The sequence below is a fragment of the Lytechinus pictus genome, chromosome 3, assembly GCF_037042905.1.
Source record: "Lytechinus pictus isolate F3 Inbred chromosome 3, Lp3.0, whole genome shotgun sequence".
Classification (NCBI taxonomy): Eukaryota; Metazoa; Echinodermata; class Echinoidea; order Temnopleuroida; family Toxopneustidae; genus Lytechinus; species Lytechinus pictus.
Window position 1 is genome coordinate 60,702,785 of NC_087247.1, and position 26,963 is coordinate 60,729,747.

At 36.2% G+C, this 26,963-nt stretch overlaps 1 protein-coding gene across 1 annotated transcript; it reads left to right on the forward strand.

Annotated features, from left to right (window-relative positions):
- The first annotated feature begins 899 nt into the window (after window positions 1-899).
- Window positions 900-26,684, forward strand: LOC129256176 (uncharacterized). The gene is made up of 4 exons (XM_064097906.1): window positions 900-1,325; window positions 2,726-2,810; window positions 22,306-22,414; window positions 25,181-26,684. Exons 1-4 carry the CDS (start codon window positions 1,250-1,252, stop codon window positions 25,229-25,231), a joined length of 321 nt encoding a protein of 106 aa, XP_063953976.1. The 5' UTR covers window positions 900-1,249; the 3' UTR covers window positions 25,232-26,684.
- Window positions 26,685-26,963: the final 279 nt, after the last annotated feature.

Genomic DNA, 26,963 nt, shown 5'->3' on the forward strand with positions numbered 1-26,963 from the left:
TGAATATCTTGTTTAGTTATTCCAATAGTTAGTTTGGAGGCAAATAACAGACCAGTTAGATATAGTTTGACTACACTATACAGTTTTACTGGGTTAGCTGCATGCGACAACATCACGGCGACCATCTTGGTAGCAGCCATATGTGTTAATAACAAAGTATAGTCTACGTTTGCAGAACTTAATCAGTTATCACCACAGTAGTCATTCATCTTAAATATTTTTTCATTCTGTATTTTTGTTCTACTTCTTCGCCTCCTCCCTCCTCCTTAAAATGGATTGGCAGGGTTCCCAGCCTATCAAGGAAATCAGGGATTTTTTAAAACATTTTTCAAAATTTGGGGATGGAGATATAGTCTCTCTAACTGTACTCCAAATCGAGGGGCGCGCGTGTGAAGATTCGAAGCCGGCGCGCGGAAAGTAACTTTAAAAATTTCATCAGAAAATTGAAAACAAGTCACCATGTAAACTTTACAAATTAGACCAAGTGGCATGTACACGAAATGAATGTTAGACTGTCTGGAAATTAGACCAATTGGAAATTAGCCGAAGTGGAAATTAGACCAACTGAATAATGGACCAAGCGAGGATTAGACCAACTGCACATGAGACCAACTGCAATATAGACCAAATGAATGATGAATCAAACTCTCCCAAACTGTATCTAACTCATAATAAATGCAAGCTTTGATTGATAATTGTAGTGAACTGATCAGCTATGCGTTACGTGTTTGGCGTCAGAGATAAGATTTTAAGACTATTCACACTGAATCATTTAGTATGATTAATAACATTTTTGCCAACTATTTGAAAACAATTTTGAACTTAAATTTGATATTTCATTGCATACTCATAGATGGATATCAATACCAAAGTAAATGGCTTTGTAAAGTTTGAAGACCAGAACGTTTTTGGTTTTCATCGTGATCAGCCATATTCTTATATTTCTCCTAGGACATAAAACAAAAAATAAATACTCTGTGAATACGTTTATAATTGTTATCCTATTCATGCTTACAGGATTTCTCAGTGAATTTCAGTATGTTATCCTGAAATAGATCAATATTTTCTTGGAGGAAATACTTATCGATAATCTTCGACGAATTTCAAGCAGAAAAGAGCAGATTAAAACTGACTTTGCATTATCTTAGAAACACCTGTCTCCTCCTCTTATAAACAATTCAATTTACAATTCTTGGTCATTTTGGCCGAGTAGCAGCAATTGCCAGTAATACCTCCTGAATATAGCAAGATGGCTAGATTTTATGCAGAAATAGTGACGATGTTTTTTCTACTTGTGTTTGTTTTCAGGATTGCCAGTGGAACAAGTGAGTATATAATATTTGTTTGTCTGTCATTCTATTCCTTTCCATACCTTTCCATTCCAATCCTTTTCAATCTCATCTTTTTCTTGATTTTTTTAATATGTTCTTTGATTTACCATTAAGCAAAACAGTTGAATGCCAAAGTAGCGATATAATGTATGTAATTCAGAAAAAAGTGTGAGATGTCTCCATAATCTTCCACAAGAGATGATATGGTTGCAATTTATTAGGTGAAATGTGATTGTTACTGCCTTTTTTATATTCGAAAAGTAAACGAGTTTTAAACGAATTTGAAATGGTTGAATCTAAGGATATTGTTGCCTTGCCCCCATATTAATTAGGCTTTCAGCCTTTGCCATGAAGCAGTGTTTCAACATGTCGGGATCCAATCCCGCTAGTTCTTTGAGTGTTTTCAGACTAAAGCTAAAATCAGATTCACTGGGTACAAATCAAATGTTTTTTCATTATTCAAACTTTCCTTTCTGCGATGAAAAACTTCAAAAAATTGATGAATGTATCCTATGTTTGTTAATTATCTCTCCCGCCGCCTTCAGTGATAAGTTTCAGTGATATTTTAGCGTCCATCGCCCACCCTGTGTGATGCGCTTGATATGATGTGTGTGACTGGTGGTGGAGTGATGGTGGTAGTGGTGATGATGATGCTGGACAGTCATGATAGCGGTGGTTTGGGTAGTTGTGTTGGTGGAAGTAATAATAAAGATAGTAATTGTTGCTGTAGTTGTTGTGGACTTGTGGTGGTGGTGGTTCTGATAAGCGGTGGCATGCACAGTGGCGGCGTTGAGCAATAAATGGTTGTGGGATACACGCTGTCATTTTTATATAAGATACTAACCTCTGGTGATTTGACTACTGAATGAAACAACTGTTCAACCACAAACCATATAAAACATTATTTGCATGTACATTTATTTTACAGAAGAGTCGTCATAACGTTAGCCTTCAATCAAATTCTTACAAATGCAATATCTTAATTTTTTCTTATGTGGGGTGAAATTTAAAACCCATAAGTCCAAAGATCATATAAGTATTTTATCTTGACTTGAAGAAACACAATCTACCTGTGTTTTTAGCAACCCTCTTCGATAATCAGCGACTAGAATGTGCATTTGATTGACGTGATAGATTATTTACTGAAAGAAAACTATGTTGAGCGATTGTTATTCAGTACGTCGGTGTACAGATCGCTGGATCGTAAGATTTCATAATTGCATTTTCACTAATAAATCATTAGGTATGGTTAGTTAAAATTTTTTAGCTTCAGACAGAAAGTAACATTCAAATCCATCATTTCCTTTCGTCATAAAAAATGATGGTTGTCTCATCCTCAGGCAACCACTTTAACCATTATTTTTTGTTGATCACGATTTCATCGTTCACTGCAGGTTGTGGACAGTGTCGGAATGACGTCAGCTTCCAGTCAAGACCAGGTTGTTATCATTGTTTGCAGAGCATGGAATCATTAATTAAGTAAGTCGTGTTAAAGATTTTGATATTTTTTTCTTTTAAACTTATATACATTCATAACAATTTATTGTAATTTCTTTATCGAAAGCTAAAAATTAATGCATACCATTATGATATAAGTTTAAAGATGTTATGGTAACTTCTATCATTAGATATTTGTTGAAAAATCTTTTTATCATAAGAGTCACAATTTTTTTCTAAATGGCATTAATATAACGTTACGAATAGAATAAACTCATAAAATACATTTAAAACTGAAGCTCTAGTCATTTACATTTTTTTTCATTCGTCAGGCTTTGAATATTTTCATGTGTGTACGTATCTGACTAGAAGAAATGACTATGAAAAATAAGTAAATTTAGTTGATAAGTAGGCCTTTTAATGTGAAATTAAAAGGGGAAAAATGCAACTTCTGATGAATTTTAAGGTTGTCGAATTTTAATTGTATAAATTTACGCCTGCATGTTTATTTTTCTTATTCTCAAAAGAGGCGAATGCCGAAACAAAATCTAGGCAAGTTTGTAAGTACAACAGTTTATCACGTTTATAAGGATAAACCAAGAGGAAGAGGGGGACTGTGTAAACAATGTAAGAGAGAAAAACAAGAAAAAAAACATTGTGATCTAATAATGAAAGGAAACAATTTCAGAAGATTATCTTGAATATTTTTTTTAATTTGATACCCAACAGCTTGTCAAATTTGGTTCACGTTCCTAGATTTATACTGTTTGCGGATGCAACAATATCAATTAATTCCTCTTGGTGCATGTGCCTGTATATCTTATGGACGAAAGAAGAAAAAAAATGTTCCGTAACAATATCAAATTATAATTGCAGGTATAATTTTTAAGTGAATTCTTTTCCTCAACTACTATATCTCCCAGTTACAATTGACATTTCACGATACATCGAAACTTAATCAAAATAATCGATTTGAATTATATCAACAATTAGTTTGGAGTTTCCTTTTAACAGCTCCAGCTCATGATCTAAGACTACTCATATAGTTACTGGATCCTCAATCTGATGGAAAATATATATTTCGCCTCCTTATCATATAAATTACGCCCATGCCTTAGAATGATTTATAACTAAAAGAGAATAATCACGATAATTGAAATATTCAATAAACATGGTAAAAAGAAAGTAATTCTGAGTGTCTTATCGGAGGGGATTGTAACCCAGATTTGATTTCTTTGAAGAATTTGAAAACCATTTAGAAAAGACAATAGGTGAAGAAGTTCTAATCATGAAATTATTATTTTTTTTGCAAGAAACTGTTTCAAAGTGATGAAGAAATTGTATAGTACACTGTAAAATTAGTCTGGGGACTTGGTGTACAATTTCTAGTCACATGCGCTTTAAGGCCTGGTCCCACTAGCCGACGGACGCAAAACGTATTCATAAAGGACACAGTGGACGAGCAAAATTTCCATCCGTTTTCATCCGCTCCAGAAATTTGCGAAAACATAACGGAAAATAACGGACGTGGGCAGTATGTAGCGTAGCCTCTTGTCGAGGCACTGTCGGCTGCTTTTACGAGCGAACATGGCGAAGCAAGGGAGAGAGCGAAGCAGAGCGCCGCGAGACAGGGCCTCTTGACATCTGGGCCGAATTTCACCGACTTTCTTTTGTTATTTTATTGTTTTTACCAATATACCGACCAAAAACTGGTCGGTGAAAATCATCCAATGAGAGCGCGGGCTGCTATGACGTCATATTGAATATTCATGAGCTCATCTTGAATGGCGACCCGTGGATTCTTGGCGAAGAGTGACGACGAAATATCAAAGAGCAGGTTCTAGGACAACTACCCCCTGGACAATCACCCCCCGGACAACTACCCCCCGGACAATTACCCCCCGAGGACAATTACCCCCCGGACAATTACCCCCCGGACAATTACCCCCCGAGGACAACTACCCCCCGAGGACAATTACCCCCCGGACAATTACCCCCCGGACAACTACCCCCCGGACAACTACCCCCCGGACAACTACCCCCCGGACAACTACCCCCCGGACAACTACCCCCCGGACAACTACCCCCCGGATAACTACCCCCCGGACAATTACCCCCCGGACAATTACCCCCCGGACAATTACCCCCCGGACAATTACCCCCCGGACAATTACCCCCCGGACAACTACCCCCGGACAATTACCCCCCAGACAATTACCTTCAGAAAATCCCCCCTTCTCTCCAGGTTTCCGAAATATTTTCTTCTTTATCTTACGTTAATAACTTTTTCTTTCTCTTTTATATTGCTCTTTCTCCTGTTCTCTCACTTTCTTCTTTTTTCCTTTTTTTGTTTTTGTTTAGCGGCGCCTTCTGCATCATGAAAAATGGGGGGGGGGGGGGCTTGCACCCGAAACCTCCCGTTTGGCTATGCATATATACATCAGAAAATTTGTAAACTTGCCCTCATTCTAAGTTTTCATAGAACAATTGAACACGATTAGTCATAATAATCACAAATGCTGAATATCTCTGATTCCAACTGATCTGATTTTTTAAAATATTTATTTTGGGTTTAATTTCAGGTAAGAAATCAGGCAAATAGATAAAACGTAAAAAAGACACCTTTATAGGTAGAAATAATGAAAGTCGAACGCGACTATCAACACTAACACTGTCAATTAGACCTATAAATCTGTTAGTTTAAAACAGTTCAACTAACAAGAAGCTAAGAATTATGAAACAATTGGTGCACATTCCAGATTAAGATGTGGCTTTATAACTTAATACAGTAAGCTAAAAAACTTTATGCAAAGATAATACACACAAAAACACCTTATAAATTACAAGGTGTTTTTGTGTGTATTATTATTGGGTGAAAGTAATTAAACATTAAAGTAGGTAATTAAGTACCAAATTTACTAAATAGTAAACAATATGACATAATCAAATACAGTGTTTGTTTCTATACAAATTGGCAATCATGATAGTATACAATTCGTTTAAGGTGCATTTTAAGGACGGTTTGTAAGAATTTATAAAGAAGTAGGCCTATGCAAATCAAATAAAGCGACCGAGCACCGCGAGCTGAAAATATTAATATTTAGACCATAAAACGGACATTTTACAAAGCACTTGAAAAATCAATTTGTAAATTTAAAAACAATGAAAGCTCGATATCCGAGATGAAATATGTTTTGTATATTGACTTCGAAACTTGATATTTTAAGCTCCATATCAGCCTATATTGAGCAAGATATTAATCTCATTGAAAAAGCAATGCGGGCGCGAAGCGCGAGCGAAAAATACTTGATATTCCGGTATGAAAATGGTGAATTTGAGCACTATATAAAGCATTGTGTATGGTAATTGTGAAGTGGATTTGGAAAGCACTTAATAAATGATGCAGATGTGAAGCGCGAGCTGATATCTTCATTATTATTTTGACCTAGGACCTGGACATTCTAGGTCTAAGGACATTTTGTCATCATATGAAAATGATGACAACTTTCTTATTCCTCTTCCTGAGCGCGATATGAAACATATGAAACTGTGATATTGTCGATATTCTTTTCTGAAAAGGGACAATTTAGTCATTAAGAATTCATGAAAATTTTATTATCATATTTATGAATATAATAAGCCTAAATGAGTGAGTAAAATGTGTTGACACTGAGGCCTGAAAACTGGATATTTTAAGCACTTTTGTAATCATGAATATGATTTGTGAGTTGATATATTTTTAACAAAAATGCGAGCGCAAATCGTGAGACGAAATTTTTAGTAAACTGTCATAAAAGGGGGGTTTTAAGTAGTTTGTTATATAATTTGGCAAATCAAATAATGCGAGCGCATAGCGCAAGCTGCAAGTTATATTCACACCATAAAACAGACATTAAACAGAGCACTTAAAAATCAGTTTGTAAATCAAACAAAATTATGAATAATGTCCGAGCTGAAATATGCTTTGTAATATCGACTTAAAAACTTGACATTTTAAGCTACATATCAGCCTATTTAGCAAGATGTGTATCTCATCGAACAGGCTATGCGAGCGCGAAGCGCGAGCGAAAAAATTAATATAGTGACATGAAATATATTTTTTAATCATTTTCCAAGTCATCCCCTGACCTTTTTTTGCACTCGTCTCCCTCCTCTTATTTTTTCTTTTTTTCTTTCTTTCCCCCTTTTTTTCTTCATTTTTTGCTCTGCCGATAGGGGGGGGGGGGGGGCCGGGCCCCTCGGCCCCCTGGATCCGTCTATGGATGGAGCTCAATTTTACAGCTTTTTTACGGCGTACGTTTGATTCCAAGATACTCGAGAATGCCTTGAGTACTTCTTACGTCAAACGTACGGCCGACGTATGACTCTGTGCACCCCTTTGTCTAGGGGGTAATTGTCCGGGGGTAGTTGTCCGGGTGGTAATTGTCCGGGGGGTAGTTGTCCGGGGGGTAGTTGTCCGGGGGGTAATTGTCCGGGGGGTAATTGTCCGGGGGGTAATTGTCCGGGGGGTAGTTGTCCGGGGGGTAGTTGTCCGGGGGGTAATTGTCCGGGGGGTAATTGTCCGGGGGGTAATTGTCCGGGGGGTAATTGTCCGGGGGGTAGTTGTCCGGGGGGTAGTTGTCCGGGGGGTAATTGTCCGGGGGGTAATTGTCCTCGGGGGGTAGTTGTCCTCAGGGGGTAATTATCCGGGGGGTAATTGTCCGGGGGGGTAATTGTCCTCGGGGGGTAATTGTCCGGGGGGTAGTTGTCCGGGGGGTGATTGTCCAGGGGGTAGTTGTCCTGATACCCAAAGAGCATTGAATATGCCTCTAAAATGCTGAATATTGACCGATTTAAGGATTTGCAAGTCGATGAAATTAAATCTGCACTGAAAGGACGATATGTTTTTGTAAATCTACCCACAGGATATGGAAAAAATGTTATCTTTCATGCGATTCCACCCCGGGATTCCACTATGTGTCGATTATCGTTCTCTGCGGTGCAGTGAGGAAATGCTGGAGTAGAGTTGTTTCCCCTTGACTCGAGTCTGACCAGCGGCTGTCAGCCGGCTGACCAATATCTCCCGGGAAGTTTCGGGGCGGTGATGGGTCTTTTACGGCCAGTACTAGTAGTAGTAGTAGTAGTAGTAGTACCACTGCTTGTAGCATTTTGCTGGTTATATCCCCTTTAGTGTCCCGCAATTAATTGAATCCCCTGCAGAATAGTGGACTACTATAGTATTCCGAACCCCGGACGAAACAGCTTTGAAATTTCATTGGTTTACTAGAACTAGGTGACCGGTGATTACAACTCATGTATATTAATTAGGAAGACGTTCCTCATGAATATATAATTCAGCTCAGATGTCAAGAGGCCCTGGCTCGCGCCAGGCCTAATTCGCTTCGCTCGGAAAGCAGCCGCCAGGGCCTCGACAAGAGGCTATATGTAGCGCGGATGTTAAACGGTTGTTCGTCGGAAACTTTGCGGATGAAAACGGATGGAATTGGATGACAGATCCGGGAGTTTTGAATACTTTTACGAGATGCATACGCCTACATCCTTTTTTTTTCCATGCTACTAACGATGTATAGACATTCCATGTACCTTATCTTTCCTCCCTCTCTCCGTTGTTCAGCTTCAGTGAATCTGAGTTGCGAGGATGCCCAGAGGATGCACAGAGGATACGGCTGACGTTTAACGGATGAAAACGGACATAGACCGTTTGTTGTTCGTATATGTCGCGCATACATATATCGTACACGGCGAAAAGTTCGTCCGCTCTGAAAGTTTTGTGCAGCTCAAAACTTTTTGCGCATAATCAAAGTGCTCGATGGATAGAGCGTATGTAACACGTATGCAATGGGTACACAACGGATGCATATCGTATTCCAACGGATGGCAAGATTTTTTCCGTGTTACATTCGCTTTGCATCAGCAAGTAGTGGCGTACCGTGAGTCACGGCATTGGGGGGCGCCATATTTTTTTTTGAGTCACTTAACTTAGTGAACGCGCGAAGCGCGCTCAGTTGCCAGGTATACACTGCAAAAACTCTGGTGTTGATTTAACACCAGCCCGGAATCTATATATGTCCACACCAGAGAAGTGTTAAACAACACCAGTTTCGTTTTGGTTTAACACCAGATAGGTGTTTATACAACACAAATTAATATTAAAACAGCATCGGTTTGATTCCAAACTGGTGTTGTTTCAATACTTCTCTGGTGTGGACATATATATATTCCGGGTTGGTGTTAAATCAACACCGGAGTTTTTGCAGTGTATATACTGACCTAATATAGACATTTTAAGGACAGTGCCATTAAACAAATATGATGATGATGATGATGGGTTCTTGTATAGCGCCGGTATCCGCCTCAGCTGGGCGCTCATGGCGCTTGCTCAAAAATAGGAAATATCTCACAAATTTCAATGTCTTCAAACAGTGCTTAGGATCATCATTCAGTTCAAGTACTGTCCTAGTAATGCTACAATTGAGTTATTCTTTCGATAATTTTGGAGTGGGGAACAGAAAAGTCTTCAGGTAAGACTCAAAAGTTGATTGGGTCTCTGCTCTCCTGATGAATTGGGGAAGGCTATTCCACAGCTTTGGTCCAGAGATGTAGAAGGCTCTGTCACCCCAAGTTGCGTGGCTGAGAGATTCTGTCAGCAATGCTTGATCTGCTGATCTGAGACTGCGTGTTGGTCTATGCTGAGATGAGAGCTCTGATATGTAGGGTGGAGATTTATCGTTAAGCGCTTTAAATACGAGGACCCCCAAGTTTATAGGCTATTCTCTGGTTGACAGGCAGCCAATGTAGGTCACGCAGAATTGGAGTAATGTGCACTCTCTTTCTTTGAAGGGACACAAGACGTGCGGCCATGTTCTGCAGACGCTGAAGTCTGTGCAGTTGATGTTGAGTCAAACCAGTCAAATTTGAGTTGCAAATGTCCAGTCGGGTTGTTGCAAAGGCATGAACAAGGAGTTCAGCAACTTTCTTAGTTACATGCTTGCGGATCCTTCCAAGATTACGGATAGAGATACAGGCAGCCTTGGAAGTGCCTGTGACATGCTGCTCCATTGTAAGTGAGGAATCAAACACTACTCCAAGGTTTCTCACTTGATCAGAAGGCTTGATTAAAGAGTTGCCAATTCTTAGATGGTTTATTGTAACTTTGGCTCGATGTTGACGAGATCCCACAACAAGGAATTCCGTCTTGTCCTCATTCATCTTAAGAAAGTTATTAGACAGCCATTCCTGGAGGTCAGCTACACAGGATTCAATGCGCTGAAGTCCTAAATTGACCTCAGTTTGAGATGAGTTGACGGTACAGTAAATCTGTGTATCATCTGCATATCGGTGATACTGGAGTCCGTGCCTCTTGATGATGTGAGATATGGGCGAAGTGTACATGCTGAACAACTGCGGGCCGAGGACAGAGCCTTGAGGAACGTCATACTTCAGCGTTGATGAGTCGGATCTGGCACCGTCGACGGAAACATAGCTCGTCCTTCCTGTCAGGTACGATCGAAACCACTGTAGTGCGACTCCGCTGATTCCATATAGGTCACTAAGTCGATGGAGAAGAATATCATGGTCGACAGTGTCGAATGCTGCTGAAAGGTCCAGTAGGACTAGAAGCGATATCTTCTTTTGATCCATGCCGGAAAGTAGATCATTCTGGACTCTGAGGATTGCTGTCTTGACACTATGATTGGTACGATAGGCAGATTGGAATATATCATGGAGAGAATTATCTGTCATGTAGGAACTCAACTGGTTCATCACGACGCGCTCCAGTGTCTTGCTCAAGAAGCTGAGGTTGGAGATCGGGCGATAGTTGCTCATGATCTCTGGATCGAGTTTTGACTTCATCAGCACTGGATTAACTTGTGCAACTTTCAGAACTTCTGGGACTTCTCCAGATTGTAAAGACGTATTAATGATTGATGTCACAATAGGGATCACAGTAGAAGAACAGGATTTGAGCAACAGAGTTGGGATAGGATCCAGATCACATGAATTTGGTGGTGAAGATAATACAATGCGTCGTACCTCATCCTCTGTTACCTCTTCGAAAACCGACAAGTTACTAGGTGATGACAGTAGTCCAGCAGAAGGAAGGCTTAGGTCATCAGCAATCTGGCATCCTTGGCGGATGTTTGAGATCTTTTCATCAAAGAACTTACAAAATTCTTTGGATAACTGTTCCTTTGACTGGTGCTGTAGGAGAGGAGACTTGCTCTTGCGATGAAGGACTTTATCAGCAATACTGAAGAGTCGTCTCTGGTCTTTTGCATTCTCTGTGGACAGGTCATTGTAGTATGTTGACTTTGATTGACGAATGAGTCGATTGACCTTCTGCTTCTGCGATGTATACATCTGCCGATGAATCTCAAGTCCAGAGTTTCTCCACAAGGTCTCTAGGCGACGTCTTTCCCGCTTTTCAGTATGAAAGCTGCTCTTGAACCATGGAGAATGGGGTCTCAGAACCACTGTACGTGTCTTCATTGGAGCATGACTATCAAAAATATTTCCAAGGATGGTGTTATACTGCTCAGCTTGTGATGACAATGAGTTAAGTTTCAACTCTGTACTGGAAAGCTTGGAAGACTTTATATCATCACAGAGAGCCTTCTTACTGATGGCTGATACATTCCTTGTTTTAATAAATGAATGAATAAAGGATGTGCAGGATGTGTTTACCTTGGAGCTAAATCTTTATCGCTAAGTACAGGTTTATCTAACATTGATGTGAACTCATTTCCAAGGATTATGTAACTAGGACTGTGCACCACTCTACTACTTGGAGATCTTCTTAATAATCTCTTTGAATATTTGAAAATTAAATGATCCTGTCATCAATGCTCGAGACAAGGTAACATATTGGACCAGTCCCACACTTGTTTTTCGGTGTTACTCTTCTTACTACACTCTTCATGCATTATTTCACTAGTGGCTACATTGAAGATCTAAATTGACTTCTACAATCTGAACAATGGATCCTCGCACCACACGTTCAACAAAGGCCCTAATCAAAGAAATTCTTCATGACAACGATCTACTATCAGCTATCAAAGAGGCTGTTCAAGAAGCAGTAGAATTAAAGGTTAAAGACCTTTTCTTGCGGCTTGAAAAACAAGAAGGCCAGCTGCTGGATCTTCAGTCCATGCTTAGCAACTGTCAAATGGATGTAGCTGACCTAAAAAAGAAAAGAGAATGTGATTTGATCGAGATGAGTAACCTTTAAAACAAACTGAACGATTCGGAACAATATTCCCGACGGAACAATGTCCGATTCTTTGGAGTCCCTGAAGTGAATGGAGAAAAGACCGACGAAACAGTTTTTAGGATCGCCAAGGATTTACTCGGAATAGATCTTCCGCTCACTGCTATTGACAGGAGTCATCGCGTACGCCGTCAAAACCCTCCCCGAGAAAATGTTCGTCCAAAGCCAAGGCCAATCATTGTTAAGCTTACGTCTTACAGGTACCGTCAAGCTCTTTTGATGAATAGGAAGCGCCTGAAAGAGAAGAAGACAGGGATAAGCGTTTATGAGGACCTCACTGATGCTAATAGAGTGCTTCTTTGGAATTCCCTCTCTGAATGTAGAAAGCAGGACAGCAAAATCTCCCACGCATGGTCCGCGGACGGAAGAATCTTCGTATCAGTGAAGACTTCTGGAAAAGAAAACTTGAAAAAACTAATCCACTCAAAGAGAGATCTAGAATATGTGTGATTTTATATTATAATGGAAGCAATATTCGTCATGTGAAAGAAATCACTCATGTTATAATACAATGTTTATCTCCATATGTATCTGATTTCAAACGGTATACAACTTCATTTTTTTTTTCTTTTATAAAGTTTCAATTTTGAATAAGTTACTTATTTGTTATTTATGTTAATGTTGTGTAATAACTTGTGTATTTTCGATGTCTGTTAGTGTCAATGATGTGTTTGATCAATTTGTTCAAAATGATGAATACAGGTTTGATTTGAACAGGTTACATGAATACCTATCTCCGGCAAATTGTCACGAAACTTTACTCCCCCAATCATATTTTTCAATTGATGGGTTTAATGAATATGTTAATGCAAATAACTCAGTCAATGACTTCAAATTTTTCTGTTTACATTTCAATTGCAGGAGTTTGATTAATAAATTCGATGAGTTCTCTTCTTTTTTGTCTTCTTTACAAATCCAATCAAGCATTATTGGGGTCACAGAAACATGGTTTACTGAGAATACTTCTGTTAATTTATATAATATTGTTAACTACGATTTTATTAGTAACCCAAGAACGTCTAAACGGGGTGGTGGAGTAGGGCTTTACATAAAAAATGATTTGGAATTTAAGCGTAGGTGTGACTTAGAAATTAATGAGTCATATGTTGAAAGTATTTTTACTGAAATTAAGACGTGCAATAAAAGTATTTTAATAGGTATTGTATATAGACCTCCATGTCAATCAATTACAGATTTCCTATCGTTTTTAGAAAATATATTGAATTTAGTTTGCAATGAAAATAAAATCTTATATTTAATTGGTGATTTTAATATCAATCTTATGAATATAGGCAAATCTCAGAATGTAAATATGTATCTAGATCTTTTGCTGGCACATTCTATGTTTCCGTTAATTCAATCTCCTACACGTGTATCATCTACTTCAGTTACTTTGATCGATAACATTTTAACAAATGATTCTTGCCAATTCTCATCTGGTGTTTTTTTAAATGATCTGAGTGATCACTTTCCCATTTTTTGTATTAGTAATTTCAATTGCAATTTCAATCGTACTAATGACTTTAACTTTAAAAGAGATTTCAATGATATTAATTTAAATCTTTTCATGCAATCAATACAAGAAACTCAATGGCCATTGTCAACGGAAGATCCTAATAAGTCTTATAATGAATTTTTAAATACATTTTTAACTTTATATAATAAACATTTTCAAATTAAACGTACCAAATTACATAAAAAACAAAAAGACAAACCTTGGATTAATCAAGATATTCGGATATTGATCAAGAAAAAAAGTCGTTTATATAAACTTTTTGTAAAGAACCCTTCTGAATACAGGAAAAATGTTTACAACAAGTACGTAATCTTTTAACTAATAAAATAAAGTCTCGTAAAAAAGAATATTATAAAAACGAATTTGACAATGCTCGTGGTAATATGAATAGTACATGGAAAGTAATAAATAATGCATTAGGAAAGGGTCACAAAAATACTATCATAAAACAAATTGTAGTTGATGACACTGAAATAACAGCAAATGAAATGATTACCGATAATTTCAATAATTACTTTGTTCATGTCGGTCTAGATTTAAATCGTAATTTTGATAATGTAAATAATAGTGATGCGGCTTCTTTTGTTGACAACAATATTCATTCTATATTTTTAAATCCCATAACATCATCTGAACTAATAAATATTACAAAGCAATTCAAAAACTCTTCTAGCACAGGGCATGATGACATCAGTATGAAGGTAATAAAAAAATGTATATATTCTATTTGTCAACCATTATGTGCAATATTCAATTCTTGCCTTGACTCGGGCGTATTCCCAGATTCAATGAAGATTGCTAGAGTTATTCCTATTTTTAAAGGAGGAAATTCCGAAACGTTGTCCAATTACCGTCCCATTTCTATTTTACCCGTTTTTTCTAAATTATTTGAAAAATGTTTATATAATCGTATTTTAAATTTTATCAATAAGTGCAATATTTTTACCCATAGTCAATATGGGTTTAGAGCGGGGCACTCCACATCGTCAGCATTACTTGATTTTATTCAGAAAGTTACAAATGAAATTGATAACAAGAGTATATTGATAGGTTTATTTCTAGATTTGCGAAAAGCATTTGATACGTTAGATCATAATATTTTGTTGAAAAAACTATATGCATATGGAATAAGAGGAATTACTTTAGACTTATTAAAAGATTATCTATCTAATCGCAAACAATATGTATTATGTAATGGAATTAAATCAGAATTGAAATCTATAAGATGTGGAGTGCCCCAAGGTTCGATACTTGGACCTCTTTTATTCCTTTTATATATTAATGACATGTGCAATGTATCCAGTAAACTTAAATTTATCTTATTCGCAGATGACACCAGTATATTCATGTCCCACAAAGATTTACAGACGTTACAAACAGAATTTAATGAGGAATTACAGAAGGTTACCGATTGGTTATACTTGAACAAGTTATCCCTCAATGTCTCTAAAACTAACTTTATGATATTTACAAATAAGAAAATAAACTCCAATGAAATTGATATAAAATTGTGTGGTTCAATGATAAAAGAAGTTTCATCTTTAAAATTTCTTGGTGTCATAATCGATAATAAATTAACGTGGTTAAATCATATTGATGCCATCTGCAATAAGATATCTAAGAACATAGGCATGATGTACAAATTGCATAATTTTCCACCAAATATTTTAAAGATGCTGTATTATGCTATTATTTCACCATTTTTAAATTATGGCATTCTTGCCTGGGGAAGTGCTGCGAATATTTATTTAGACAGATTACATAAACTTCAAAAACGTGCAGTCGGCATTATAAACAACTCCCCTTTTTACGCCCATTCTTATCCTATTTTTCATTCACTTAAAATTTTAAATATTTATGATATGTACAAGTATGAAATGGGACTTTTTATGTATCTATGTTCTAAAGGACTTTTACCTTCTTTTTTATTGAACTGTTTTAAATTAAATTATAATATTCATGAATACCCTACTAGAAATGCTGCAAACTTCCACCTTCCTAAAATAAGAACTTGCCTTTCTCATAAATCTATTTTCTTTCGTGGCCCACTACTTTGGAATTCTTTGCCGGTTAATTTGAAAACATCTTGTTCATTTAATATTTTCAAACGTAACTTCAGAAACTTTATATTTGATAATTAAACCTGTTTGTAAATATTTATATATATATATATAATCTAAATCTTACCATTTGTGTATCTATGCCTTTGTATTGTCTTCTAATTGTTTTTTTTTTTTACTTTTGATATTGTCAATAATTATTATTCTTTTTAAAGTAAGTTGGGTCGGCCTTTTTATAAGGATATTCTTTTCCTTTTTGGCTGCTTCCCTCTCAATGCTTTTTTATGTCTTTGATGTTATGTAAACTTTGTTCCTATGTATTTTACCACACTTGTGTTCATTTTTATGCAGAGAGCAAAATAAACTTGAATTGAATTGAATTGAATTGTTTTTACTTCAACCTTCTGGTTCTGAGGGCGCTCAAGATACAGCTTGATGGTTATTGCTGAATGATCAGCTATCCCGTCGATGACATGCAGATCATCAAAAAAGGTTTGGTCTGATTCCCTGGTGATCAGTAAGTCCAGAATGTGACCTTTTCTATGCGTAGGACAGGTAACACTTTGTCTAAGGTTGTGGCTAGAGAGGAGATTCTTGAAGGCACAAGCATTTGCATTTGACGCTGAGTCGACATGAACATTAAAATCCCCTGTGATGATAATAGGCATTTGATTCAAACATACATCTTCAATAAGTGACTCAAACTCTGCAGTGAACACATCGAAGGAAGAACATGTTGATCTAGTTGGTGGGCGGTACACTACAACAAGTAGGAGTGATAATGATGAACTGAATATTTCAGCTGAGAAAACCTCAAAAGCCTCGACTACGAAGAAGAAGCAAGTTAAGTTCTTTTAAAGTCTGAAACTCATGTGCATCAACATATTTGGTACCACATGCATGTCTCAGTGAATGAAGCTCAGCACTGCTATATTGAAAGGCTGACCTGGGCATCATTAACACTGTGAAAGTCAATGATAATCTCTTCTACCATTGATTATAATCCTTTCACAATAGACACAGTCCACAGGCAGGATCACTTTCCATTGTTCCCATCTGGGCTGGTTTCACAATAACAAAGGGCTGAAAGTCCACATTGACTCTGTGCATGAGAGCTATATCCAGCTACACTTAGGTTTCTCAAAACCAAGCAGAAATTTTCTCTCAAAATTCTGAAAAAAGTAGGCACCAATCCAGAATGCAAAGTAGTTCACCAGAATCAGTGATTCCACTTGAAACAGTTGACATAGAAATGATATCCCAATGCACTGACAAAACAATTGAAAAATGTGAGATTTTTGAGAGCAAAAATGAAGGCAGCAGCAGCAAAAACAGAAATATGTATCTCACTGATTAAATAATGCGAGCGCGAAGCGCGAGCTGAAAAGTTTTAATATTCAGACCTAAAAAGGGACATTATAAGCAATTTTTTTATCATGATACGTACCTGTCTCGCTAAACAAACAATGCGAGCGCGAAGCGCAAGCTGAAATTTTTGTATATATTGACCCCAAAACAGGGACATTTTAAGGACTTTATGTTAGGAATCTACTAAGAGTTACATATCTCACCATAATCATCTAATGCGAGTGCCAAGCGATTGCTGATTTTGTTAGAATTACATCTAAACACATGAAGCAATTGTAGTCATTGTAATTATGATTAACGTACGCATCTCACTTATCAAATATTGGGAGCGCGAAGCACGAGCTGAAAATTTAGGAAATTCAGGCCCGAAGAGGTGCATTTTAAGCTTGTTTGCAGGAATTCACGAAGACCATGCGTATTTCACTAGCCAAATGATGCGAGCGCGAAGCGCGAGCTGAAATTTTGAATACATTGACCCCAAACAGGGATAATTTTTAAAGGAATCCATTAAAAGTATACACATCTCGCCATAGTCATTACATCTAAACACATGATGCACTTTTTGTAGCCATTGTAATCATGATTATCATACGCATCTCACTTATCAAATATTGGGAGCGCGAAGTGCGAGCTGAAAATTTAGGAAATTCAGACATGAAGAGGGCATTTTAAGGCTTGTTCGTAGGAATTCACTTAGACAATACGTATTTTACTAACCAAATTATGCGAGCACGTAGCGCGATCTGAAAATTTTTGATATTCAGATCAGTAAAAGAGACAGTTAAAGGACTGATTTTAGGAATTCATGAAGAGCAGATACATTCCACCAATCCACTAATGCGAATGTAAGCACGGACAGGAAATGTTTTATATTAAGACCTTAAAATGGGGCAATCACTTTAAGTAGTCATGAAAAAGAAGCATATGTCACTACATAAAACAATAATAATAATTGCGAGGAAATATATTTGGTTAATACTGACTTGAAAACGGGTGGTTTTAGTACAACATGATCATATGTGATCGGTCATACCGAAATGAGAGAGAAGTCGCAAATCAAAATTCCTAGAAATTCGACGAACTAATAAAAAAGTCGAAATTTAGAAGATTTTTTTTTTTCATTTTCTGATTCTTCCATGTCTCATGATTACTCTGTGAAAAAAATGAGTGAATTTGATGACAGAAAAGTGATAAAAAAATATTTTTTTCTGCGAGTGTTTTTTTTCGGTCAGTTCGAAATTTTCTGATACTTGGCACGCTCGACTTGATCGAATTTCGCTTCATACTAAGCTCCGCCCCTAGCAACGTACGCCATTGTTGATTGGCTATTCATTTAAACTAGAGTACAGCTGGCGGCGTCCGACCGGCCGCTCGATCGATCGATCGGTTCAATGAGCTTCAAAAGAAAGATCAAAAGCATCGCTTTCAATACGTATTCTAAAATTGAAAAGGGGGCTTCTTGACAAAAGATTACAAACGGGATTCAACTTCTAAAGGGTTATTTTTGTGATAATGGTAGTTGGTACCAGGCCGGGGGCGTTAGCGATAGATTAATAGGCCTACCTGATTTAGAGCGTATAGCTTGTCTATAATCGCGCAAAAAGTCATGCGTAAACGCAAAATTCATAACACGGTTTGTTGGCGATGATTAATTTCATGAAACATAACATGGACATGTTGAAGATTCTCTTTATTATTTGCAAGTGATCGGGATGTTTCGAAGAGAAAACTTTATTTTCAAAAGAAAGGGTTTAAAATCCATAAAAGTATTGTATGTTCGCGAATGTGGGTTAATTGATCTGCAGTATCATTAACAAAAGAAAAAAAGTTTATCATGAAAGCTTGGTGGGCTTCATTATTTCCAATTATTTTTGCCTTCAATTTTTTATCATGTTTGAATGAACGATAAAGAAATAACTGTCAGAAATAACAGGAAGTCAGAGACAGTAGAATAATTATCAACTTCGACAAGGCGCGGATCCAGGGGGGCACGTCTCCCCCCCCCCCCTTGAGAAGAAAAATTAAAATTTGTAATGTAAAAATGCCATTGAAGCCGAGATATACCCCGGGATGTACCCCCTTTTGAAATTGAAGACCTATTCTTTTTTTTTGCTTGTCAATTTTTTGGCGGGTACGAAATATCCTTAATTTATGGTTGAAAACCTTTTTTTGGAAAATCCTGGATCCGCCCCTGACTTTGACCAATGAAATATGGCCCGAAAGGACCATGCAGTAGGCCTGCATTTTTCATTTTTTTGATAATGGTATACGGGTCTTACGATATTAATTGAAAACATTAGTCATTTAAAATACACCTATTGAAATTAACATTAACCTACAAGTCATCGTCATGTTGTCCCCTTCGACTTTGTCCAGATCTCCTTCAGTTCTTCTTTCGTCTTTCTTGTGTTTTATTTCTTCCTTTCTTCCCCTCTCCCCCTTTTCGTTCGTTCTTCTCATTCAGGCCATTCGGTCTCTTCTTTCTAAATCTCCCTCTTGTTCTTCCTCAACCCATTTCACTTCTTTAATTCTAAGTCGTTAATTCCTCTTTTGATTCCGTTCTTCTTCCCTTTCGATCTTCTCTTTTTTCTTTGTCGATTATTTTCTCCTCCTTTCCTTCTTCTCTCTCCCCTTTTATTTGTTTACCCTCTACATTTTCAGTTGAGTGGGTAGATGCGTACAGAAGGGGGGACTCTTGCCTCCCCCCCAAAAAAAAAATCACAACCAATAAAAAAGAAAGAAAATATAAGAGAACGAAAGAGAGATAATGATATTATTTCTGAATAGGCCTATAATTTATGTCAAAATCTAACACAAAATTGGATTTTCGTTATAAAAATGTTAATTTTTGCTCGCTCGAAGCTTCGATACTGCAGCCAATTCAAAAATTTTCGCTCACCACACTACTGTAGATTAGTCTTTCTTTTAAAGATACAGGGCTTTTATTTCGTTTTATTTTTTTATTTTAAATCTATTATTATTATGTTTTTTTTTCTCTTTTTAGGGGGGGGGGGTTCTCTCTCCTCCAAAGTTGATCTTTCAATCTTACAAAGACTTGTTGCACAAGGCATTTGCATGTTCTAATTCTTTATATGTTACTGTGTTAGAATAAAATATTGGTTGTGCTTGATATCGATCCGAATCAGCATTCATGTTGGAGGTGCCGTGGCCGAGTGGTCTAAGGTGCCTGGCTATACATGGAAAGTCCGGGATCGATCCCCACGGCTACGACACCTTTGCTCTTATATCCTTCATTCAGATAAATGGAAATGCTTTACGCATTATGCACTTCTTTGTTTAAAAAAATAAAAAGCGTATCTCCCCTAATCTATCCTGTTGGAAATAATTATAACGGGACTTTACTCAGGGTACCTCCTCGCTCTTTTTGTTGTAGAATTAAGACGTTTATGTCAAGGTTTTTTTTCTGCACCACTTTTAGAATCATTATAGACCTTTTTCTATTGCCTTTTTTCATTAATATACCTTTATGTATTTTGTACTAATTTCAAATCATTCCAATGCTGTAAATTATACCCCCCCCCCCCAATGATCGGTAATAGACGATATTGAACAAATTATTTGCGTTTTTGTTCTCACTGTCTCAATCTAACAAAAGCATTAATAAGACATGAGCACACAGGCCATTAGTAAAGGTGAGGTACAAATTATTTTGAAGTCCCATCTTACCATTTTACAAGGGATAGTTTGTTTTTTTTAACATGCGGTTAAAGTTCAGGTCATAATGACTCGCTTGATAGGTTACATTGTCAAGAGTCCGGGTGAGAGTAAACGCCATCGACATTCAACAAGCCGATGGCACAATTGGAATACTCCCTCCTCCGTGGTTTTAGGTCCAACCTTTTATCCCCGCCTTTTCTTTCATTAATAAGGGAGATCATGGCATTCTTTTTCTTTCACGAAGATTATTATAAAACCCCGGTTTAACCACTGATGTGTAGAATATATTGATTGACATGGAACGTTGTTTCGTCTTGCAGTCGCGCGTGACTTGCAAGTTGACTATGGTTCTCAAAGCAGCCCCTCATTGGTTAATCGTTTCGCCTTTTTTGGCAAGCGGTTACTAGGGCATTTCGGTTAGCTCGGCGGTGGCAAAATATATTTTTTCATGGAGCAGGGTCAAAACGGAAGTCAAACTTCGAAGGCGTTTTTCTCTTGATTTTTATTTTCAAGAGCCCAATTCTTCTTGCATTCTAAGGTTAATATCTCCACTAATATTTACTTTTAAGGGTCGAGTGATATATCAAATTAAAGGTAAATAAACGGGAAATAATAATCACTAAAAAAATTTGATTTGGAACATTTCGACTTGTCTCTCATTTCGGTGTGTCGAGTCACATATATCTCGTTAAACAGACAATGCGAGCACCAGGAACAATAAAGATATAGGCCCTGAGCAAATTATGTTTCAAAAAGTTATGAAGGAAATATTTCTTATGTAATATAACATAACATAATGATGATATAAAATTATGATGAACAAGAATTTCTTCTTTTCCACTACTTTTCTCTCCCTTTCTCCCCCTTTCCCCGTTTTTTTTTGCCAGCCGATTAGGGCGGGGGGGGGGCACGTGCCCCCATGCCCCCCCCCGTAGTTACGCCATTGTCCGCAAGTGCTGTGGGACCGGGCTTTTATATAGAAATGCATTTTGGAAGATATGAATGTCTCGCTGGATATTTCACCTATTTGTTAATTATAAGGGCAGCTGAAGATAAATCATTTGCAATTTACCAGTTTACAATAAATTTCTTTTTATATCAATATTTTTTGCTCTCTCTCTCTCTCCCTCCCTCTCTGGATCGTTCAGGGATCTGGACTGCATCGATAGGACCATGGGTCATTTTGGTATTGGTGCGCTTGGGTATTGTCGAGGGTTCCTTGAGCTGGTTAACTAGGGGAGTGGTGTGCTTAGATGCCTTACCATAACATGTCGCTAAAATTTTTTTTTACTTAGAATGGTGTTATTTTATGAAGACAAATAAATAAGTTTGATTACCTCCACGAGGTAAATGTTTCCTAAGAAACTTTAAATTCCTGATGAGTGTAAAGTTTTAATTACTTGTCAAAAATGTGCACTAAGTTGATAATTTAAGATTTGCATAGTCTTGGCGATTTCACTTCTGAAAAACTTTCTTATCTCTGATCCGATATCTATCAAACTTCCTCCCAAATGTTTCTATTTTTCTCTCCCTCTAATTTTTTTCTAACAAAGTTGGATCCCCCTTCCAAGGTTTTGACTTTGATTTGAATTTTAATGTGTAAACATTCCATATAAATGTATTATTTTCTCGTTTGTGTCTAAGCAGACGAAACCAACCATTGCCGTCTCTACGAGACATCTTGGATTCAATACAACGTCAACAGCAAAATAAGCCAGTCTTAACATCAATTGATAAACAAGAGTTTGTCAACTCGGTAAGTTAATCTTTTTCTCCACATCCAGTCTTTTCATTCACTCATTATTCTCTTGCTGATATCCACTGTTTTTGTCTCGCCCGCATAGCAGAGCGAGATTCCGACGGCGGCGGCGTCAACATCAAATGTAAACTTAAGGTTAAGTTTTTTTAATGACATCATAACTAAGAAAGTATATGAACCTAGTTCATGAAACTTAGACATAAGAGTAATCAAGTATAAACATCCTGTTTTGGTTTCAGGTCACATGATCAAAGGTCATAGGTCATTTAGGTCAATGAACTTTGGCCATGTTGGGTATTTGTTGAAATACCATCGTAAGCTTATCGATCTAGTACATAAAAGTTAGACATAAAAGTATAAGTATCACTGAACACCCTGTGCCAGTTTCAGGTCACATGACCAAGGTCGAAGGTTATTTAAGATCGATGAAATTTTGCCATGTTGTGGGAAATTGTTGAATTACCATCATAACTTTGAAAGTTTATGGACATAGTTAATGAAATGTGGACATAGGGGTAATCCAGTATCATTGCTTATCTTGCACAAGTCTTAGGTCATTTGATCAAGGTCACATGTCATTTAGGGTCAATGAACATAGTATAATATTATTATATGAATGGTGTTTTTTGTGAGTAATTATTTTGTAGTAATTTTCAAAGTCAAAACTCCTGCTACATGTATTTTGAATCGCGTTAATGCAGGCGAGACTGCCAGAAGCGCTCCACTTGTTTTTGTTGTTAATTTGTGTATTCATTTACATTGAACTGTCATTTTTTGTCATGTCTTAATTAGTTTATTTATTTATCTTTTCCATCTTCATAATTGAATCTCATTCTAGCAATGCCGTGTTTTTATGTTACCCCATCTGTTTAATAACCGCACTAATGATATTGTATTGGTTTTATGCCCCCATGTAAATTTGAGTACACACTTTTGTTTGTATGTGTGTGCGGATGTGTCTGGATGCGGGGTGAGTGGTGTGTGTGAGGGTGTGCGCATGATTGGGTAAGATTGTTTAATGAGTGTCCTTGTGAATGTTCATGTATTTTTTAATCATCTTTTTTTCTGATAATTAATATTCCATCATTATACAGTGTATATTGTAAATCCATGGCGCAATTTAGTTTTTTAAACTACAATGCCTCTATCTATCTATCTATCTATCTATCTATCTATCTATCTATCTATATATATATATATATATATATATATATATATATATATATATATATATATATACATATATATATCTATCTATCTATATTTAATCCTAGTCTATATTTATGTCTTCATTCATTACTTGTAAACAATATGAAAATAATATATTCAACATCACTTGGTATAAGAGTAAATTTCAAGAGGAAGACATCACATTGGTTTCAAGAATCCGTAGGGCCTACTGCGCTCTGTTCACGTTGTCTTCCATTCATTTTTTTTATTATTATTTTGTTCAAAATGTTGTTGAGAACTTATTGGAAATGGAACAAAGTCGGCATCGCTCATGAATTTTGAATAAAACATCTTCATTTGTGTATGTTAAAGTAAATGAGGAATGATGACCTTTATTACTCACTTTATTTTACATTTATAATATAACCATATTTTAAAATCTTAATTCAATTCGTTCAAGACTCTTCATGTTTTGTGTTCCTCATACGTTTACTCGAGAATTCGCCCAACAAAAGTAGATATTTATTTTCTGAACAATCATCCAGCGTAAAGACCCTCTCAACAATTATTCCATCATTCAAATTTGTACACTTTTCATTATCATTTTTATTTAACAGTCAATTCTATATCTTGTTTTTACTAAATGCAACTACTACTACTACTAATATTACTACTACTACTTCCTCTACTACTACTACTACTACTACTACTGCTGCTGCAACAACAACAACAACAACAGTATACGATACTACTGCTACTATTACTACTACTACTACTACTACTACTACTACTTCTACTACTACCTCTATTAATACTTTTACTACAGCTGCTTCTGCTACTACTACTACTACTACTACTACTACTAATTATTATTATCACAAAAACAGCTATGAAAATTGGCATTTGTATAGCTTTCAAATCGTGCCTTCGTGGATCAAACTTTTTAAACAAATAATCAATAAATGTCTACAGTTATGGTATAGGCATGTATATATCGCCTCCTATTCTAAATCTTCGATTTATGTTTCCATATTGATTTTGAGGGCTTTTCTTTAATACTTTAATTCATTCTCTTCTTTAATTATATCATTTTCTTGTTTTTCCTTCACATTTATAGTATTCGTGAAAGCTAAAAACAAACATTGACTCATTCCTATTAGATGAAAGAAATTGCTGTTTGATTTAAATCTCATAAAATTATTGTTATTACCATAATTATGAAAATAAAAAAATGTTGTCATAAGTGGTTTTAACGTCTTATATACATGTACATAAATGTTTCTTCGTGCTTACGTTTACCGAAACTCACTCTCTCAAATATCCTGTGAATTTGAACTGTGTTTAAATTTAAATGTTATACTTTTATCCACTTTTTCCCTCATAAATCGCATGCTACGAATTCAAAAGGGTAAAAAAAAACGCTTGAAAATGGTTATTCGCATGAAAGACATTTCAGGAGATAAGTTACGTTACGGAAAGTGTTTGTGATTATTACAACCGTTTAATGATGTTTTGATATGGAAATGTTGATAACTTGATTTTCACCAATGTTTTATCAAAATCTGTTCTCTTCCGCTTATTCTTTTTTTTTAGATTCTCCGTGTCTTTCAAGATGACTCTTTAGACTACATCCAGCAGTCATGATCTGAGTTAAAATGTTCCCCTAAAAGAACAGAAACCAGAGGGATTTGAAAAACACACCGTGAAAGACTGAGTTCTTGCAGGCATATTCGTTATTGATTTAGCAAAGCATACAGATACTATCCATTTACAGGATTTTATCATCTATATAGTTGTCCAAACAAACCCTCAATCCGATTTATTTTATTTTTCTCTTTTTTATGTTTCTCTTTCTGACTTTTTCCAATTGAAGATGTACTGTACATGTATATAATAATATAATAACCTATTCTGCCTCTTCTGTGGACAGTTCCTGTATAATTATGTCGAGATAGATAACAACGTCGATTTTATAAAAGGCTAACAGAGATCATTTAACTTTTGGAAAGAGGAAGAAATAAAGATTTTAAGACTACTAATTTCGTTAAGTTTTTGTTAAAGATTCGTCAGTAGTCTTTACTCATTTCTTTTTTATTAGTACGAAGTAGGGGTAACTTAATCATTTTAGTGCAAGGAATGATTTGTGGAAAATGTATATATAAATTACGTTCAATGTTGCAAATGATTAAATTTTCAGTGCATTCATTACCATGGTACCTTTTTAAAAGAACGAGCAAGAAACAGTAAAGATGATTTTCATAACAAATATAAGGGGTAACATGATTTTTCTCATAAGATAATTGTCTCAGCCTCAGTTTTTTAAACATACAATGTGTAGGTCATATCAGGTTATGATGATTTTTGTGAGGGTTTTGTGGGGGTTATTTTAGTCAGAATTATGTAATCATGTATTCTCATTTCTTGTTAAACTATGTAATATGTCTCTTGTTTTGATTGGTTTAAATAAACTTGAACTTGAATAAGAATTAATTTGACTTCAGATGGCATAAACAGAGTTTCCTAAGCGAGTAACAATAGGAGCAACAAACCGTTTCATTCCTTCCTACATCCACCTTATCAGTTTTTCATACCTTAATTCTGCGATTGTAAGTCAAATTAGAAAACAAATATTCTAATCGCATTTTATTTTTTTTATTGATATTTGAAGTTTACATAGAATAATTCAAATTTTGTACAAAATATAACAAGATGTAACTATCACGCTCATAAGGGGGGTTGACTATGGTACTTTCTTAACATCAAAATAAAATACTTGGTTATTGATTTATTTTTTAAGTTTCCGTTGACATTAGGAAGTGTATTTTTTAAATGCTCTCACATTTCAGAGTACTGCTTTGTTTAAAAAAAAAACCCGTGATTTTAATTTTGCTTTTTTACAGTGTCCTCAAGTCATGTGTAGGATATGTCAATGGCCAAGTTGTCAGCCAAAGTGATTACCCCTGAAGACCCGTTTAATGTACTAATGTGCTCTGTTTTGAGAGAAAAAAATAAACTTCTGCCCTATTTCTTCATATATAGTTGATTTAGATTGTATTAGATTTTACAAGCAGTGAATTAAATAATGGAAAATCAGTCTACAAACCGTTTCTTGGATACTTTGTCCTCGCTTGTTTATCTTTGTTAAATGGTTCTTACACTAGTTGACACTTCTTTTCGTTTATTTCCGTGTCTTAAATTAACAGTTGGAAATTTATGGGTCAAATACCATGCGGCGGATATTTATACACTGCAAAAACTCCAGTGTTGATTTAACACCAGCCCGGAATCTATATATGTCCACACCAGAGAAGAATTGAAACAACACCAGTTTGGAATCAAACCGATGCTGTTTTAATACTATTTGGTGTTGTATAAA

Coding starts and splice junctions, on each gene's coding strand:
- LOC129256176 (XM_064097906.1), top strand. CDS start 1,250: ATGGCTAGATTTTATGCAGAAATAGTGACGATGTTTTTTCTACTTGTG. Junction 1,326..2,725: donor CAGGATTGCCAGTGGAACAA/GTGAGTATATAA, acceptor CGTTCACTGCAG/GTTGTGGACAGTGTCGGAAT. Junction 22,415..25,180: donor AACAAGAGTTTGTCAACTCG/GTAAGTTAATCT, acceptor CTTTTTTTTTAG/ATTCTCCGTGTCTTTCAAGA.